Source organism: Petromyzon marinus, chromosome 24, assembly GCF_048934315.1.
Source record: "Petromyzon marinus isolate PM22_M1 ecotype Great Lakes invasive population chromosome 24, UKy_Petmar_22M1.pri1.0, whole genome shotgun sequence".
Classification (NCBI taxonomy): domain Eukaryota; kingdom Metazoa; phylum Chordata; class Hyperoartia; order Petromyzontiformes; family Petromyzontidae; genus Petromyzon; species Petromyzon marinus.
The window spans coordinates 806,009-821,998 of NC_133690.1; the positions used below are offsets into that span (position 1 = coordinate 806,009).

At 43.2% G+C, this 15,990-nt stretch overlaps 1 protein-coding gene across 2 annotated transcripts; it reads right to left on the bottom strand.

The window, feature by feature from the left end:
• Positions 1-482: 482 nt before the first annotated feature.
• On the bottom strand, positions 483-15,455 carry NME6 (NME/NM23 nucleoside diphosphate kinase 6). 2 transcript variants are annotated; one of them, XM_032959769.2, is made up of 6 exons: positions 15,185-15,452; positions 13,817-13,922; positions 12,562-12,664; positions 4,413-4,452; positions 1,174-1,334; positions 483-690 (listed from the first exon to the last, which is right to left on the bottom strand). In XM_032959769.2, exons 2-6 carry the CDS (start codon positions 13,889-13,891, stop codon positions 542-544), a joined length of 528 nt encoding a protein of 175 aa, XP_032815660.1. In that variant the 5' UTR covers positions 13,892-13,922; positions 15,185-15,452; the 3' UTR covers positions 483-541. The 2 variants fall into 2 exon arrangements, with proteins under 2 accessions (XP_032815660.1, XP_075925398.1); XM_076069283.1 differs by lacking the exon at positions 483-690 and having other exon boundaries at positions 1,256-1,884; positions 15,185-15,455.
• Between the last annotated feature and the right edge of the window lie 535 nt (positions 15,456-15,990).

Below are 15,990 nucleotides of genomic sequence, written 5' to 3' on the forward strand. Positions count from 1 at the left end.
GATTTGCTGGTTTATCCAGCATGTTTCTGTTGCGCGTCATCGCTTTAAGATGTTCTGTTCATATTTTGTTTGTTGCGGTTGCACCCGAGCCGCATGGCTCACAGGGCTATACCTAATAAATGAAACTTGAAACTTACTTGTTGGCTTTGTTGGGTGGTGGCGGGTTTTAATGACACATTTAAATATTTTCGCGATCTAACCCAAAACAACCTCTACGATGGATGATATTGGTCGCGAAAGCCTACGTGTTAAAAATGATCAGAGCATGTTTGTTTGCATGTTTTGCGCCAGTATGTGTGGTTAATGCAGACGTGATGCCTTGAAAAAGGTATCTATGTGGTGTTTGAACATGTTAACACCTATTTTATTGCCAGAAAGGGTAAAACCTATTCTTATTTTTCAGAAATTTGGGATATTGGTAAAAAGCTCCCATAGATATGAAATACCTTCACAGTACCTTTAAAAAAACAGATTAATCTCTATAAGATTAAATATTTAATGACAAGAGGGTCAAGTGTGGTGCCAATACATATGGTGTACATTAAGCATGTAACGGCAGGTGTACACACAATTTTGGATGGTAAGAAACACAACCTGCTCGAAATGCTGGTTCCCACGTGTTACACCAGCAGGCCACATCAAACTCCGGAAAGAAAAAAGAAATCTCTTGAAGCGCTGATGCAGAAGAATCTGTTGAATCAGAGTAAAAGATTGTTTAAAACGAAAATGCAACAAATTAATAATTTCATTTTATATCGCATCATTAACATCTCAACCTGTTGAAACTGTACAATTAAAAACTCAACAATATCATAGGAAAACAAAATAATAAAATATATATAAAACAATTAAAATTCTCACGACGTTTCGACCATAACACAAACGGTCGTCTTCAGACCATAACACAAACGGTCGTCTTCAGACGACCGTTTGTGTTATGGTCGAAACGTCGTGAGAATTTGTATTGTTTTATATATTATTATTTTGTTGTTTCCCTTCAACGTGACTTTACCGAAAGAACTAAGAATATGAATTACTGCAGTCACGAAAGCTTTAAATCAAAATGTAATATAGGATTTAATACACAGTAACTAAGACAAACCTGAAATGAGCATGTATACAGCAACATGAAAAATGGGGCATTATAGTTAAACATAGCCCTTATGGCTGTACCGGAGCCGTGGGTGGTGTTGCGCGTGTCGGTGAGGCCATAGCATGCACGGATGCTTTCTGGAGCGGTGTGGACAGCACGGAACACCTTCGTGGGTCCCATGAGCTCCCGCCAGCCTCGCACCGCATCGTGGTGTGCCAGCACGTACACCCGTATCGGCCCACTACCGTACAACACCATCAGACAGGCTGCATGCTGACATCATCTAGCATACATTGTTGGCCCAATTTCAACACCTGTCTAGCATGTGAAAAATTAAATGCTTGTAATAAAAAAAACGTATCATGCTTATCTATGGGACCTTTTTCCATTATCAAAGTATTAAAAATAAGAGACGTTCTACCCTTATGACAATAAAAATGTGTTATGATGTTCAAGGAATCAAGTCTGAATTAACTACACCTACTTGTGGTATCTATTTGAAGTCTGAAAATCTTAACACCTATTGTATTGCCAGAGGGTGAAACCTCTTCTTATTTATCATGCTTAATTCACTAATTTATAGAAAAGGTTTGTACATGTAATTTCATAAATATTCATTTTTGCAAGACAATTACAAATATGACAAGCATTGCTTTTTAACCTTCTGGACCCATGAACCATTGTCAACCTTCAAGAAAATGTTTTGGATCACCATACAATAAAACTAAGTGGTATTTTACAACAGTTATACGGGCCACTTAACATGCATCGCCTTGAAGACCACTGGTGATCTGCAAATCACAGGTTGGGAACCATAAACACAGAACACACAGAGGCAGTTCTCAACTTACAAACACCTTAATTATGAACACCCATACTTACGAACCAGCTTCCATAAAATAAAAATAACATTGATTTAAACTGTATTACATGCAAATTTACAATATTTAACAATGCTTTTTGTTGAACCGTAACATTTCATAACATTGATCATATGGGCATTTAAATAGTGCATAATTGTGTTCCAACTTACGAACGGGTCTCAGGAACTATGCTCGTAAGCCGAGGGCTGCCCGTACAGTACCTCGGGTAGTAAAAAGGCAGCCCAATACTGTGCACAAAGGGCACCTTGTAAAGGCATCACCCAACGGTAAAGGAAATTTTAATTAATGAAACCAGGTGGCACATTTCTCACTGCAGTGTTTGCTCAAGTGAAATCCAATCACAATCTATCGGCATATTTCTATAAAGAATACATCCACGCTTCACTTAACTGCACATGCAATCAAACGTGCAAAGTATTTCATTTTTATTTGTATAGAATGCACAAATATTTCGTTTTGCTGATTGACTAATGTAATGTAGTTACACTTATTCCTGGATTACCCCAATTCCCGAGGAATTATATTGGTTTTTCGAGCATCGATACTCAAAATCGTGAGATTCTCTAACCATGACCAAGACAGACTGAGTGCATTACCTTTGGGATTTGTTAAATGAGTATCTTTTGGTGATCATACTTTGGGGACATTAATTGTGGTTGTCCACCTATGTGACTGTCCCATAACTGTGGAATTGTTACTAATGGGGAAATAGATGAGCAGCTAAGAAAATAACAAAATGACAAACACTGACTTATTGGTTCCACGGAAGTAATTGAATAAGCAGACTTCAATACAATCTAATAATTACATGAAAATTTAGGTATGCAGTTTAAGATGTATACTCTAAAAATTATCACAGCCCTTTGTCACATTAGAAGTGTATATATTTAAAAATTATGGAGTGCTTTGTTTTTTTATGATCATCTGATCCACTTCATAATCAAGAGATAAGTGCAGCTGTATCACATAATTGTGTCAGAAAGCCAGTTATCCAGCATAACCAATGGACAAAAGTATAAATGTTTAATCAATACCAATAATATGCATATACATAGATACACACAAATGCACAAAACAGGTGGAGTGTGGAGCAGATGTGAGAATAGCAGGAGCTGGTGTACACGATTGTTGAATTGTGACATCACCGAAGGTGGATGTGCTTGGGCAGTTCATCCAGCAGTAGAATGACCATGCATACACAATTGGTCTAAATTAACTTTTTCTGGGGTATATATTATATTTAACCTTTTATGCTGTAACAGCCTTAATGTTAGCTGGACTCCTGTAAATGAAGAACTTACGAATCCTATGTCTGTGTGTGATTTCCCAGAGACTAATAATCCAACTTATTTATAATTACCGTTACATTTCCCTCCATGGTACAAAACGCTGCCACCGTTTACATCTCTCTCCTTTGCTCACCACCTCATTTTATCCAACTGCATCCTCGTATGTTATTTCTCCCTATTATTTCCATTTAAATAAGGTCCAGAAATCATGAAGCAGCGACATTTTTATGTAATTGTTATATAATATGCATTTCTGACAAAATACTCGTTTGCCTACTTAGTGGTAAATTTAATGTAAGTTCTACTTTGTGACACCCATGTCTATGGCATGTGTTGGTAAGTTTTATTGTTTATACCGGTTTCTCTCGCTTTACGCAGTACACATTCCAAAAAGGGGATGCACAAAGCGAAATTGCGTATTATAGACCTCATATGACACATACAATGTTGTCCTACATCGTCCGCATAGGAGTATTGGAGTGAATTCCAACCCATGGAGCAAATTCTGGGTAGAAATGGGTTTTCCGCATATACGCAAAATCGCAGAAACCAAACCAACATCAAGTGACAGAAACGTGTCTGTTTGATATTGGATAATTTTTTTTGTACATCCTCAATTATCACCAACATAAGAAATAAAATAGAGGTATTTAACGTCTTCAAATAACAAACATGTATAAATATGCTGCATTTCAATGTTGTATCTTACTGCTTGTGCCTGTTGAATAGCCAACATATCAAACGTGGAGTAATTCTATACTGTGCATCTTCAATCTGGTTGGATAGAGTCTGCGATCGATTGCTCTCGTCTGGCGGGCACAAACCACGTGTAGTTAAATACCACATGCTGTATTTAATTAGTTATAGATATTTGATTTTCGGCAATATATTTAACATATTCAATATATGCAAAAAAATCAACATTGAATATGCAAAATGTTTATAACCTCGAATCGCACTTGTTATAAAAAATACTTTCCCTCTACAACTCAATATTTATTGTAACTTATTATTCTGTATCCTCATTCAGACCTACAGCTGCAAAGCGTGCACTCTAAGCATACATGCAAAATGCATCTGCACGAGTTGAGTAAAATTGTGATGGCTGTAAATGCATTCATGTACAGCATTTGTGTTTCTACTCACCTTGCCATAAACTCCACCAATCGTTGAAAAAAGAATTTCCCTGAAAAGGACAAAAAAATAAATCCTTACAAAGAAAAAAACGAACCATATACATTAAACAATGACGAACAAATACGTTCATGGGAATGCTGTATAGACGTTGTGTTCCATTGGTTCTAACTTAGATCAGGCTTCGTTAAGCTGAAAAAAACTTTAACAGGATCAGAAATAATGTTGTTCTAACTTCCATTCGGAAGCATGAGGAACATTTTAACAGAAGCACATTTTGATGAACTTGCAATGAACTTGCAAGAAAGAATTTGTTAACGCACTATAACTGCCACTAAGAGGTTGTTTATGGGCAAAAGGTACACCACCTTTCTAACAGCTATTTACACATTGCAGCAAGAAGAGGCCTGGGTTCAACTGCCGACTCGGGCACCTGTGTAGAGTGTGTATGTTCTCTCTCACTGTTCCGCAGAGTGTCTGTGTAGAGTTTGTATGTTCTCTCTCACTGTTCTGCAGAGTGTGTGTGTGCAGTTTGTATGTTCTCTCCCACTGTTCTGCAGAGTGTCTGTGTGGAGTGTGTATGTTCTCTCCCACTGTTCTGCAGAGTGTCTGTGTAGAGTTTGTATGTTCTCTCTCACTGTTCTGCAGAGTGTCTGTGTAGAGTTTGTATGTTCTCTCCCACTGTTCTGCAGAGTGTCTGTGTAGAGTGTGTATGTTCTCTCTCACTGTTCTGCATAGTATGTGTGTGTAGAGTGTGTATGTTCTCTCCCACTGTTCTGCAGAGTGTGTGTGTAGAATGTGTATCTTCTCTCCCACTGTTCTGCATAGTGTCTGTGTAGAGTTTTGTATGGTCTCTCCCACTGTTCTGCATAGTGTCTGTGTAGAGTTTGTATGTTCTCTCCCACTGTTCTGCATAGTGTGTGTGGAGTTTGTATGTTCTCTCCCACTGTTCTGCAGAGTGTCTGTGTGGAGTTTGTATGTTCTCTCTCACTGTTCTGCAGAGTGTCTGTGTAGAGTTTGTATGTTCTCTCCCACTGTTCTGCAGAGTGTGTGTGTAGAGTGTGTATGTTCTCTCCCACTGTACTGCAGAGTGTCTGTGCATAGTGTGTTCTCTCTCACTGTTCTGCAGAGTGTCTGTGTAGAGTTTGTATGTTTTCTCCCACTATTCTGCAGAGTGTCTGTGTAGAGTTTGTATTTTCTCTCTCACTGTTCTGCAGAGTGTCAGTGTGGAGTTTGTATCTTCTCTCCCACTGTTCTGCAGAGTGTCTGTGTGGAGTTTGTATCTTCTCTCCCACTGTTCTGCAGAGTGTCTGTGTAGAGTGTGTATGTTCTCTCCCACTGTTCTGCAGAGTGTCTGTGTAGAGTGTGTATGTTCTCTCCCACTGTTCTGCAGAGTGTGTATGTGTAGAGTTTGTATGTTCTCTCCCACTGTTCTGCAGAGTGTCTGTGTAGAGTGTGTATGTTCTCTCCCACTGTTCTGCTGAGTGTCTGTGTAGAGTGTGTATGTTATCTCCCACTGTTCTGCAGAGTGTGTGTGTAGAGTGTGTATGTTCTCTCCCACTGTTCTGCAGAGTGTGTGTGTGGAGTTTGTACGTTCTCTCCCACTGTTCTGCAGAGTGTCTGTGTGGAGTGTGTATGTTCTCTCTCACTGTTCTACATAGTGTATGTGTAGAGTTTGTATCTTCTCTCCCACTGTTCTGCAGAGTGTGTGTGTAGAGTGTGTATGTTCTCTCCCACTGTACTGCAGAGTGTCTGTGCATAGTGTGTTCTCTCTCACTGTTCTGCAGAGTGTCTGTGTAGAGTTTGTATGTTTTCTCCCACTATTCTGCAGAGTGTCTGTGTAGAGTTTGTATGTTCTCTCTCACTGTTCTGCAGAGTGTCTGTGTAGAGTGTGTATGTTCTCTCCCACTGTTCTGCAGAGTGTCTGTGTGGAGTGTGTATGTTCTCTCCCACTGTTCTGAAGAGTGTCTGTGTAGAGTTTGTATGTTCTCTCCCCCTGTTCTGCAGAGTGTCTGTGTAGAGTGTGTATGTTATCTCCCACTGTTCTGCAGAGTGTGTGTGTAGAGTGTGTATGTTCTCTCCCACTGTTCTGCAGAGTGTGTGTGTGGAGTTTGTACGTTCTCTCCCACTGTTCTGCAGAGTGTCTGTGTGGAGTGTGTATGTTCTCTCTCACTGTTCTACATAGTGTATGTGTAGAGTTTGTATCTTCTCTCCCACTGTTCTGCAGAGTGTGTGTGTAGAGTGTGTATGTTCTCTCCCACTGTACTGCAGAGTGTCTGTGCATAGTGTGTTCTCTCTCACTGTTCTGCAGAGTGTCTGTGTAGAGTTTGTATGTTTTCTCCCACTATTCTGCAGTGTCTGTGTGGAGTTTGTATGTTCTCTCCCACTGTTCTGCAGAGTGTGTGTGTGGAGTTTGTATGAACTCTCCCACTGTTCTGCAGAGTGTCTGTGTAGAGTTTGTATGTTCTCTCTCACTGTTCTGCAGAGTGTCTGTGTAGAGTTTGTATGTTCTCTCCCACTGTTCTGCAGAGTGTCTGTGTAGAGTGTGTATGTTCTCTCTCACTGTTCTGCATAGTATGTGTGTGTAGAGTGTGTATGTTCTCTCCCACTGTTCTGCAGAGTGTGTGTGTAGAATGTGTATCTTCTCTCCCACTGTTCTGCATAGTGTCTGTGTAGAGTTTTGTATGGTCTCTCCCACTGTTCTGCATAGTGTCTGTGTAGAGTTTGTATGTTCTCTCCCACTGTTCTGCATAGTGTGTGTGGAGTTTGTATGTTCTCTCCCACTGTTCTGCAGAGTGTCTGTGTGGAGTTTGTATGTTCTCTCTCACTGTTCTGCAGAGTGTCTGTGTAGAGTTTGTATGTTCTCTCCCACTGTTCTGCAGAGTGTGTGTGTAGAGTGTGTATGTTCTCTCCCACTGTACTGCAGAGTGTCTGTGCATAGTGTGTTCTCTCTCACTGTTCTGCAGAGTGTCTGTGTAGAGTTTGTATGTTTTCTCCCACTATTCTGCAGAGTGTCTGTGTAGAGTTTGTATTTTCTCTCTCACTGTTCTGCAGAGTGTCAGTGTGGAGTTTGTATCTTCTCTCCCACTGTTCTGCAGAGTGTCTGTGTGGAGTTTGTATCTTCTCTCCCACTGTTCTGCAGAGTGTCTGTGTAGAGTGTGTATGTTCTCTCCCACTGTTCTGCAGAGTGTCTGTGTAGAGTGTGTATGTTCTCTCCCACTGTTCTGCAGAGTGTGTATGTGTAGAGTTTGTATGTTCTCTCCCACTGTTCTGCAGAGTGTCTGTGTAGAGTGTGTATGTTCTCTCCCACTGTTCTGCTGAGTGTCTGTGTAGAGTGTGTATGTTATCTCCCACTGTTCTGCAGAGTGTGTGTGTAGAGTGTGTATGTTCTCTCCCACTGTTATGCAGAGTGTGTGTGTGGAGTTTGTACGTTCTCTCCCACTGTTCTGCAGAGTGTCTGTGTGGAGTGTGTATGTTCTCTCTCACTGTTCTACATAGTGTATGTGTAGAGTTTGTATCTTCTCTCCCACTGTTCTGCAGAGTGTGTGTGTAGAGTGTGTATGTTCTCTCCCACTGTACTGCAGAGTGTCTGTGCATAGTGTGTTCTCTCTCACTGTTCTGCAGAGTGTCTGTGTAGAGTTTGTATATTTTCTCCCACTATTCTGCAGAGTGTCTGTGTAGAGTTTGTATGTTCTCTCTCACTGTTCTGCAGAGTGTCTGTGTAGAGTGTGTATGTTCTCTCCCACTGTTCTGCAGAGTGTCTGTGTGGAGTGTGTATGTTCTCTCCCACTGTTCTGAAGAGTGTCTGTGTAGAGTTTGTATGTTCTCTCCCCCTGTTCTGCAGAGTGTCTGTGTAGAGTGTGTATGTTATCTCCCACTGTTCTGCAGAGTGTGTGTGTAGAGTGTGTATGTTCTCTCCCACTGTTCTGCAGAGTGTGTGTGTGGAGTTTGTACGTTCTCTCCCACTGTTCTGCAGAGTGTCTGTGTGGAGTGTGTATGTTCTCTCTCACTGTTCTACATAGTGTATGTGTAGAGTTTGTATCTTCTCTCCCACTGTTCTGCAGAGTGTGTGTGTAGAGTGTGTATGTTCTCTCCCACTGTACTGCAGAGTGTCTGTGCATAGTGTGTTCTCTCTCACTGTTCTGCAGAGTGTCTGTGTAGAGTTTGTATGTTTTCTCCCACTATTCTGCAGTGTCTGTGTGGAGTTTGTATGTTCTCTCCCACTGTTCTGCAGAGTGTGTGTGTGGAGTTTGTATGAACTCTCCCACTGTTCTGCAGAGTGTCTGTGTAGAGTGTGTATGTTCTCTCCCACTGTTCTGCAGAGTGTCTGTGTAGAGTGTGTATGTTCTCTCCCACTGTTCTGCAGAGTGTCTGTGTAGAGTGTGTATGTTATCTCCCACTGTTCTGCAGAGTGTGTGTGTAGAGTGTGTATGTTCTCTCTCACTGTTCTGCATAGTGTCTGTGTGGAGTTTGTATGTTCTCTCCCACTGTTCTGCAGAGTGTCTGTGTGGAGTGTGTTCTCTCTCACTGTTCTGCAGAGTGTGTGTGTAGAGTTTGTATGTTCTCTCCCACTATTCTGCAGAGTGTCTGTGTAGAGTTTGTATGATCTCTCTCACTGTTCTGCAGAGTGTCTGTGTAGAGTTAGTATGTTCTCTCCCACTGTTCTGCATAGTGTCTGTGTAGAGTTTTATGTTCTCTCCCACTGTTCTGCAGTGTGTGTGTAGAATGTGTATGTTCTCTCCCACTGTTCTGCAGAGTGTCTGTGTAGAGTGTGTATGTTCTCTCTCACTATTCTGCATAGTGTTTGTGTAGAGTGCGTATGTTCTCTCCCACTGTTCTGCATAGTGTTTGTGTAGAGCGTATGTTCTCTCCCACTGTTCTGCAGAGTGTCTGTGTAGAGTGTGTATGTTCTCTCCCACTGTACTGCAGAGTGTCTGTGCATAGTGTGTTCTCTCTCACTGTTCTGCAGAGTGTCTGTGTAGAGTTTGTATGTTTTCTCCCACTATTCTGCAGAGTGTCTGTGTAGAGTTTGTATGTTCTCTCTCACTATTCTGCATAGTGTTTGTGTAGTGTGTATGTTCTCTCTCACTGTTCTGCATAGTATGTGTGTGTAGAGTTTGTATGTTCTCTCTCACTGTTCTGCATAGTATGTGTGTAGAGTGTGTATGTTCTCTCCCACTGTACTGCAGAGTGTCTGTGCATAGTGTGTTCTCTCTCACTGTTCTGCAGAGTGTCTGTGTAGAGTTTGTATGTTTTCTCCCACTATTCTGCAGAGTGTCTGTGTAGAGTGCGTATGTTCTCTCCCACTGTTCTGCAGAGTGTCTGTGTAGTGTGTATGTTCTCTCTCACTGTTCTGCATAGTATGTGTGTGTAGAGTTTGTATGTTCTCTCTCACTGTTCTGCATAGTATGTGTGTAGAATGTGTATGTTCTCTCCCACTGTTTTGCAGTGTGTGTGTAGAATGTGTATGTTCTCTCTCACTATTCTGCAGAGTGTGTGTGTAGAGTGTGTATTTCTCTCTCACTATTCTGCAGAGTGTCTGTGTGGAGTGTGTATGTTCTCTCTCAATGTTCTACATAGTGTATGTGTAGAGTTTGTATGTTCTCTCCCACTGTTCTGCAGTGTCTGTGTGGAGTTTGTATGTTCTCTCCCACTGTTCTGCATAGTGTTTGTGTAGAGCGTATGTTCTCTCTCACTGTTCTGCAGAGTGTCTGTGTAGAGTTTGTATGTTCTCTCCCACTGTTCTGCAGTGTCTGTGCATAGTGTGTTCTCTCTCACTGTTCTGCAGAGTGTCTGTGTAGAGTTTGTATGTTTTCTCCCACTATTCTGCAGAGTGTCTGTGTAGAGTTTGTATGATCTCTCTCACTGTTCTGCAGAGTGTCTGTGTAGAGTTAGTATGTTCTCTCCCACTGTTCTGCATAGTGTCTGTGTAGAGTTTTATGTTCTCTCCCACTGTTCTGCAGAGTGTCTGTGTGGAGTGTGTTCTCTCTCACTGTTCTGCAGAGTGTGTGTGTAGAGTTTGTATGTTCTCTCCCACTATTCTGCAGAGTGTCTGTGTAGAGTTTGTATGATCTCTCTCACTGTTCTGCAGAGTGTCTGTGTAGAGTTAGTATGTTCTCTCCCACTGTTCTGCATAGTGTCTGTGTAGAGTTTTATGTTCTCTCCCACTGTTCTGCAGTGTGTGTGTAGAATGTGTATGTTCTCTCCCACTGTTCTGCAGAGTGTCTGTGTAGAGTGTGTATGTTCTCTCTCACTATTCTGCATAGTGTTTGTGTAGAGTGCGTATGTTCTCTCCCACTGTTCTGCATAGTGTTTGTGTAGAGCGTATGTTCTCTCCCACTGTTCTGCAGAGTGTCTGTGTAGAGTGTGTATGTCCTCTCCCACTGTACTGCAGAGTGTCTGTGCATAGTGTGTTCTCTCTCACTGTTCTGCAGAGTGTCTGTGTAGAGTTTGTATGTTTTCTCCCACTATTCTGCAGAGTGTCTGTGTAGAGTTTGTATGTTCTCTCTCACTATTCTGCATAGTGTTTGTGTAGAGTGCGTATGTTCTCTCCCACTGTTCTGCAGAGTGTCTGTGTAGTGTGTATGTTCTCTCTCACTGTTCTGCATAGTATGTGTGTGTAGAGTTTGTATGTTCTCTCTCACTGTTCTGCATAGTATGCGTGTAGAATGTGTATGTTCTCTCCCACTGTTTTGCAGTGTGTGTGTAGAATGTGTATGTTCTCTCTCACTATTCTGCAGAGTGTGTGTGTAGAGTGTGTATTTCTCTCTCACTATTCTGCAGAGTGTCTGTGTGGAGTGTGTATGTTCTCTCTCAATGTTCTACATAGTGTATGTGTAGAGTTTGTATGTTCTCTCCCACTGTTCTGCAGTGTCTGTGTGGAGTTTGTATGTTCTCTCCCACTGTTCTGCATAGTGTTTGTGTAGAGCGTATGTTCTCTCTCACTGTTCTGCAGAGTGTCTGTGTAGAGTTTGTATGTTCTCTCCCACTGTTCTGCAGTGTCTGTGCATAGTGTGTTCTCTCTCACTGTTCTGCAGAGTGTCTGTGTAGAGTTTGTATGTTTTCTCCCACTATTCTGCAGAGTGTGTGTGTAGAGTTTGTATGTTCTCTCTCACTGTTCTGCAGAGTGTCTGTGTAGAGTGTGTATGTTCTCTCCCACTATTCTGCAGAGTGTCTGTGTAGAGTGTGTATGTTCTCTCCCACTGTTCTGCATAGTGTTTGTGTAGAGCGTATGTTCTCTCTCACTGTTCTGCAGAGTGTCTGTGTAGAGTTTGTATGTTCTCTCCCACTGTTCTGCAGAGTGTCTGTGCATAGTGTGTTCTCTCTCACTGTTCTGCATAGTGTCTATGTAGAGTGTGTATGTTCTCTCTCACTGTTCTACAGAGTGTCTGTGCAGAGTTTGTATGTTCTCTCCCACTGTTCTGCATAGTGTGTGTGTAGAGTGTGTATGTTCTCTCCCACTGTTCTGCATAGTGTCTGTGTAGAGTGTATGTTCTCTCTCACTGTTCTGCAGAGTGTGTGTGTGTGGAGTTAGTATGTTCTCTCCCACTGTTCTGCAGTGTGTGTGTAGAATGTGTATGTTCTCTCCCACTGTTCTGCAGTGTCTGTGTAGAGTGTGTATGTTATCTCCCACTATTCTGCAGTGTCTGTGTGGAGTGTGTATGTTCTCTCTCACTGTTCTGCAGAGTGTCTGTGTGGAGTTTGTATGTTCTCTCTCACTGTTCTGCAGAGTGTGTGTGTGTGGAGTTTGTATGATCTCTCTGACTCTTCTGCATAGTGTCTGTGTAGAGTGTGTATGTTCTCTCTCACTGTTCTAAATTGGTTTCCTCCAGATTCTCTGGTTTCCTCACATGACTGCAGATCATACCCATGCAACTGGCATTTCTGAAAAATGACCTGCAAATAACTCAATTGAGATGACACGTAGCAACATCGCCCCCCTCAAGCGAAGAACATGGCAGGACCAAACTGAAGATTAGTCTTGAGACTCAGTGAGGCTTTCATGGGTAACCAACCAAGCGAATTAATAAAGTAATGAACATCTTAATGTCCCTGCCGGCTTCCAACATCAGTGGTCGTTCTTTATCACATAGCTCTCCAGGGTGGTAACATTAATATTTCAAATAGTGCTTGAAACACAACAAAGTTAACAGTTACTCACCCTTATGCGCTGCATAGAAGCGCTCCGAATCACTTCTCTTCAATCTTAACTCTTTGGATTTCACTATTAAAAACTTGTTCTTTAAAACGTCCTGGTGCACAGCCTCAAAACACAGTACACACATACAGCCATTAGACAAGCCACGGATGCAGGTCTCCACATGTCGTGTGGATTATTTGACCATACTTCATCGCATCCATCAGTGCGGGTTGCAGGTGTGGAGCAAAGTACAACACAGCAATGGACTTTGCTACACTGTCCTCTGCTGACAAATAGTGCAGCCTCGCAGCAGCCAATATTACCTGTTATGCATGGCCATTGGCCATCCAAGCACTATTCAGGCATAAACCTACAAGGCTCGTGATAATTCATGATCATTGAAAGTAATTTAACATCTCACCACCGTGGGCGCCACGGTGGCTAGGAGATGTTTACTACCTCGCCTGGTTTACAGGGTCCCGTAGGTTTGACCCCTACCCTGATGTTTGTATATTTGGAGTTTGCATGTTCCCGCTGTGGTTGTATTTTCCACGGGTCCCCCGGTTTTCCCCTTCACATTTCGAAACATGCATTTAGAGTATTTGGCTGCTATAAATTTCCAGATAAGCCACAAGTCACTTCTGAAAAAGATATATACAGCTCAGTGGGCTTTACCTGATCAAATAAACGGTTTAGTTTAATTTGGTTGACCAAAATGAAAACTAATAAAATGATTTGTATGTCTATCATCCTGCACCATTCCAGTTAAATGTTTGTGAAGAAGGCTTGCCATGTGATGTGCGATTCTCTGCATTATCCAGTGTACAACACGGTTTAATTGACCGGTTGGTCGCATCTGGTGGATGCCAATTATAATCAACCTCAATTTTACTTCTTTCAAGATCTCATTTCTTGCTCTGCATGACATTTCCATTCATTTAAAGTGCTTTTTCTCCAATTATTTCCTCATCATTTTCGGAATCATTTTGCAGAGTTGTGTGTATTCTTTGGCATCTTTGCGTTTTCATTTATCCACTAATTCAGATGTGTTCTCCCTTTGCTTTCATTACATTAGCCCCATCTTGAATGCACTCTCCATGACAGCTATTGCATCATTTAAAAACGCGTGCACTTCCAAAAATCGCGTAGCAACCATAGTCCGAAGTCTACAGATTCTCCAATTCAAGCAAGGTTTTGCGTTAATATGGGGAAAAGCGTTCAATGTTGTCGTGCTGTTAAGTGCCCGGGCCACACAACGGTAGGTTTGTTCACCAACCTCCCAGGCAATGCCGTGCGCCAATGCGTCTGGTTTCAGGAGCGCCAGCGTGAGTTGCAGGCCTCGGCCCGCCATCAAGCGGCCTGCGCCACGCGCCACCGCCACCCTGCAGACGCACAACCGTCAGAGTTTGCTTAGTGGAAGATCCCCGAGTCCTTAGGCTACTGCATTAGCATGCAAGGCCCTACTCGGAAACCATTTTTAGAATCGATGACCATTTGCGAAAGTTAGGGAACCAGGCGAACATACAAACCGCATGGCAGCCCAAGTAAATGTGTGCTCAGTGCTTCTCCGCTTAGCACTAGGGGGGTATTTGCCTGCTCTTCCATGCTAACCAGATAGCTGGGAAACTGTGGGCATACCCACACTTTACTCCATCACACGCAATTTATAGTAATAGGTTTACCCTTTTAACTGGCACAAAAAACTGACACCTTTATTCAAGGCATCATGTTTGCAATAACCACAACACAAGCATTTTGACTGCTTGTGTTGTGGTTATTGCAAACATGATGCCTTGAATAAAGGTGTCAGTTTTTTTGTGCCAGTTAAAAGGGTAAACCTATTACTACATCTTGTTACTGGCAAAGGTCTCATAATGCACACGCTATTTGTCAATGACCATGGTGTACCAATGTTTCTGTTAGCAGTGTTGAAAACTTGCACGTGACGTCGGCAGCGGCTGGAGATGTCGCATCGCTTTTGACTGCTTAAGAGAGACGGCTGCTGTTGTTGAAAGGTTGTGGTTGTTGAATATTAAAGACGTATTGAAGTATTGTCACGAGACCATCTCGAGTTCAATCACGTTAGACTAGATCATTAGCAAGTTATCGAGGAAGAAATCTAGACAACAGGTCAAGCAAACTATGGGGGAGATTCAGCGAAATTCCCAAGTGTTTCAACGTCTTCACCGTCGTCTCCATCTTCACCACCTCGGCGTCGCCAGGCAGCGGTCCTGACTGGGAACCGGAGTTACTAAATGTTAATTCTCAGGCCGTGTTAATAATGGTGAGCTGCACGTGGTGAGTGTACGTGGTGAGTGTACGTGGTGAGCTGCACGTGGTGAGCTGCACGTGGTGAGCTGTACGTGGTGAGCTACACGTGGTGAGTGTACGTGGTGAGCAACACGCGGTGAGCAGCACGCGGTGAGCTGCACGCGGTGAGTGTACGCGGTGAGCTACACGTGGTGAGTGTACGTGGTGAGCAGCACGCGGTGAGCAGCACGCGGTGAGCTGCACGCGGTGAGCAGCACACGGTGGGCAGCACGCGGTGGGCTGCACGCGGTGGGCTACACGCGGTGGAGTGTACGTGGTGAGTGTACGTGGTGAGTAGCCAGAGTGTTACTATCCGCGCAGAGGCGACACTCACTGGAGGCCTGCTCAGCGCTATCTTCTTGTTGGTGTTGCTGCTCAATGCAGCCACCAACTCAGGAAGCCAGAGTGAGGCACTCAGACTCGGGGACCCGGACACTCTGGGACCCATCCATGGACTCGGGGACCAGGGGACCCGGGAACCCGGAGACTCGTCTCAACGCAAGAGCGGCGCGGGCCTGAGACAGAGCCACTCGGGCCGCCAGCGCCGAGTTCCCAAGGCCGCGGGAATCGACGGAGCGACTCCACAGAGGAACTCTCTTACGAATCGATTCCGTGACTCTGAATTGATCATCATCACGATCCGCGTTGCAGATAGCCCCGTAGGTGTCTATTGTTATTCTCGTCCATCCAGAATCGCCCATTACATCTGTGACGTGTCCTGCCCAAGGCTACTGAATATTGTTAGCAGTTTGGTTGTGGTTAACCTGTGTACGTTCCACGTGTGCCTCTATCAGTGGAGTTCTAAGCATGCATCTCTGTGCACTTTTCAGTTTTTTAACTATACGTTTAACACTTTGCTTCTGTTCGGTAAAGTCACGTAGGTAAAAAATAAATCAACAAAAATCACGACGTTTCGGCCACAACACAAGCGGCCTTCATCAGGTGAAGGGACCAGGCTGTCTCGAGGACAGCGCTGGAGTGAAACACAGCCACGCTCAGACCGCGACCTTTAAGCTGTGTGCGAGGAAACAAGGTGCCTTGACAAAGGAATTAGCATAAAAATTAGCATTTGATTGGCCGACTTAGCATGATGAACGGTGTAGAGGTGGTGTACATGCGGGTGTACATGCCGGTTGGCGC

Excerpts from the sequence above, each read along its gene's own strand:
- NME6 (XM_032959769.2), bottom strand. The coding sequence starts at position 13,891 with ATGGCGGGCCGAGGCCTGCAACTCACGCTGGCGCTCCTGAAACCAGAC. Across the intron at positions 12,665-13,816 it reads CGCACGGCATTGCCTGGGAG|GCTGTGCACCAGGACGTTTT; the intron begins GTTGGTGAACAA and ends CTGTGTTTTGAG. Across the intron at positions 1,335-4,412 it reads TTGGTGGAGTTTATGGCAAG|TGGGCCGATACGGGTGTACG; the intron begins GTGAGTAGAAAC and ends GTTGTACGGTAG.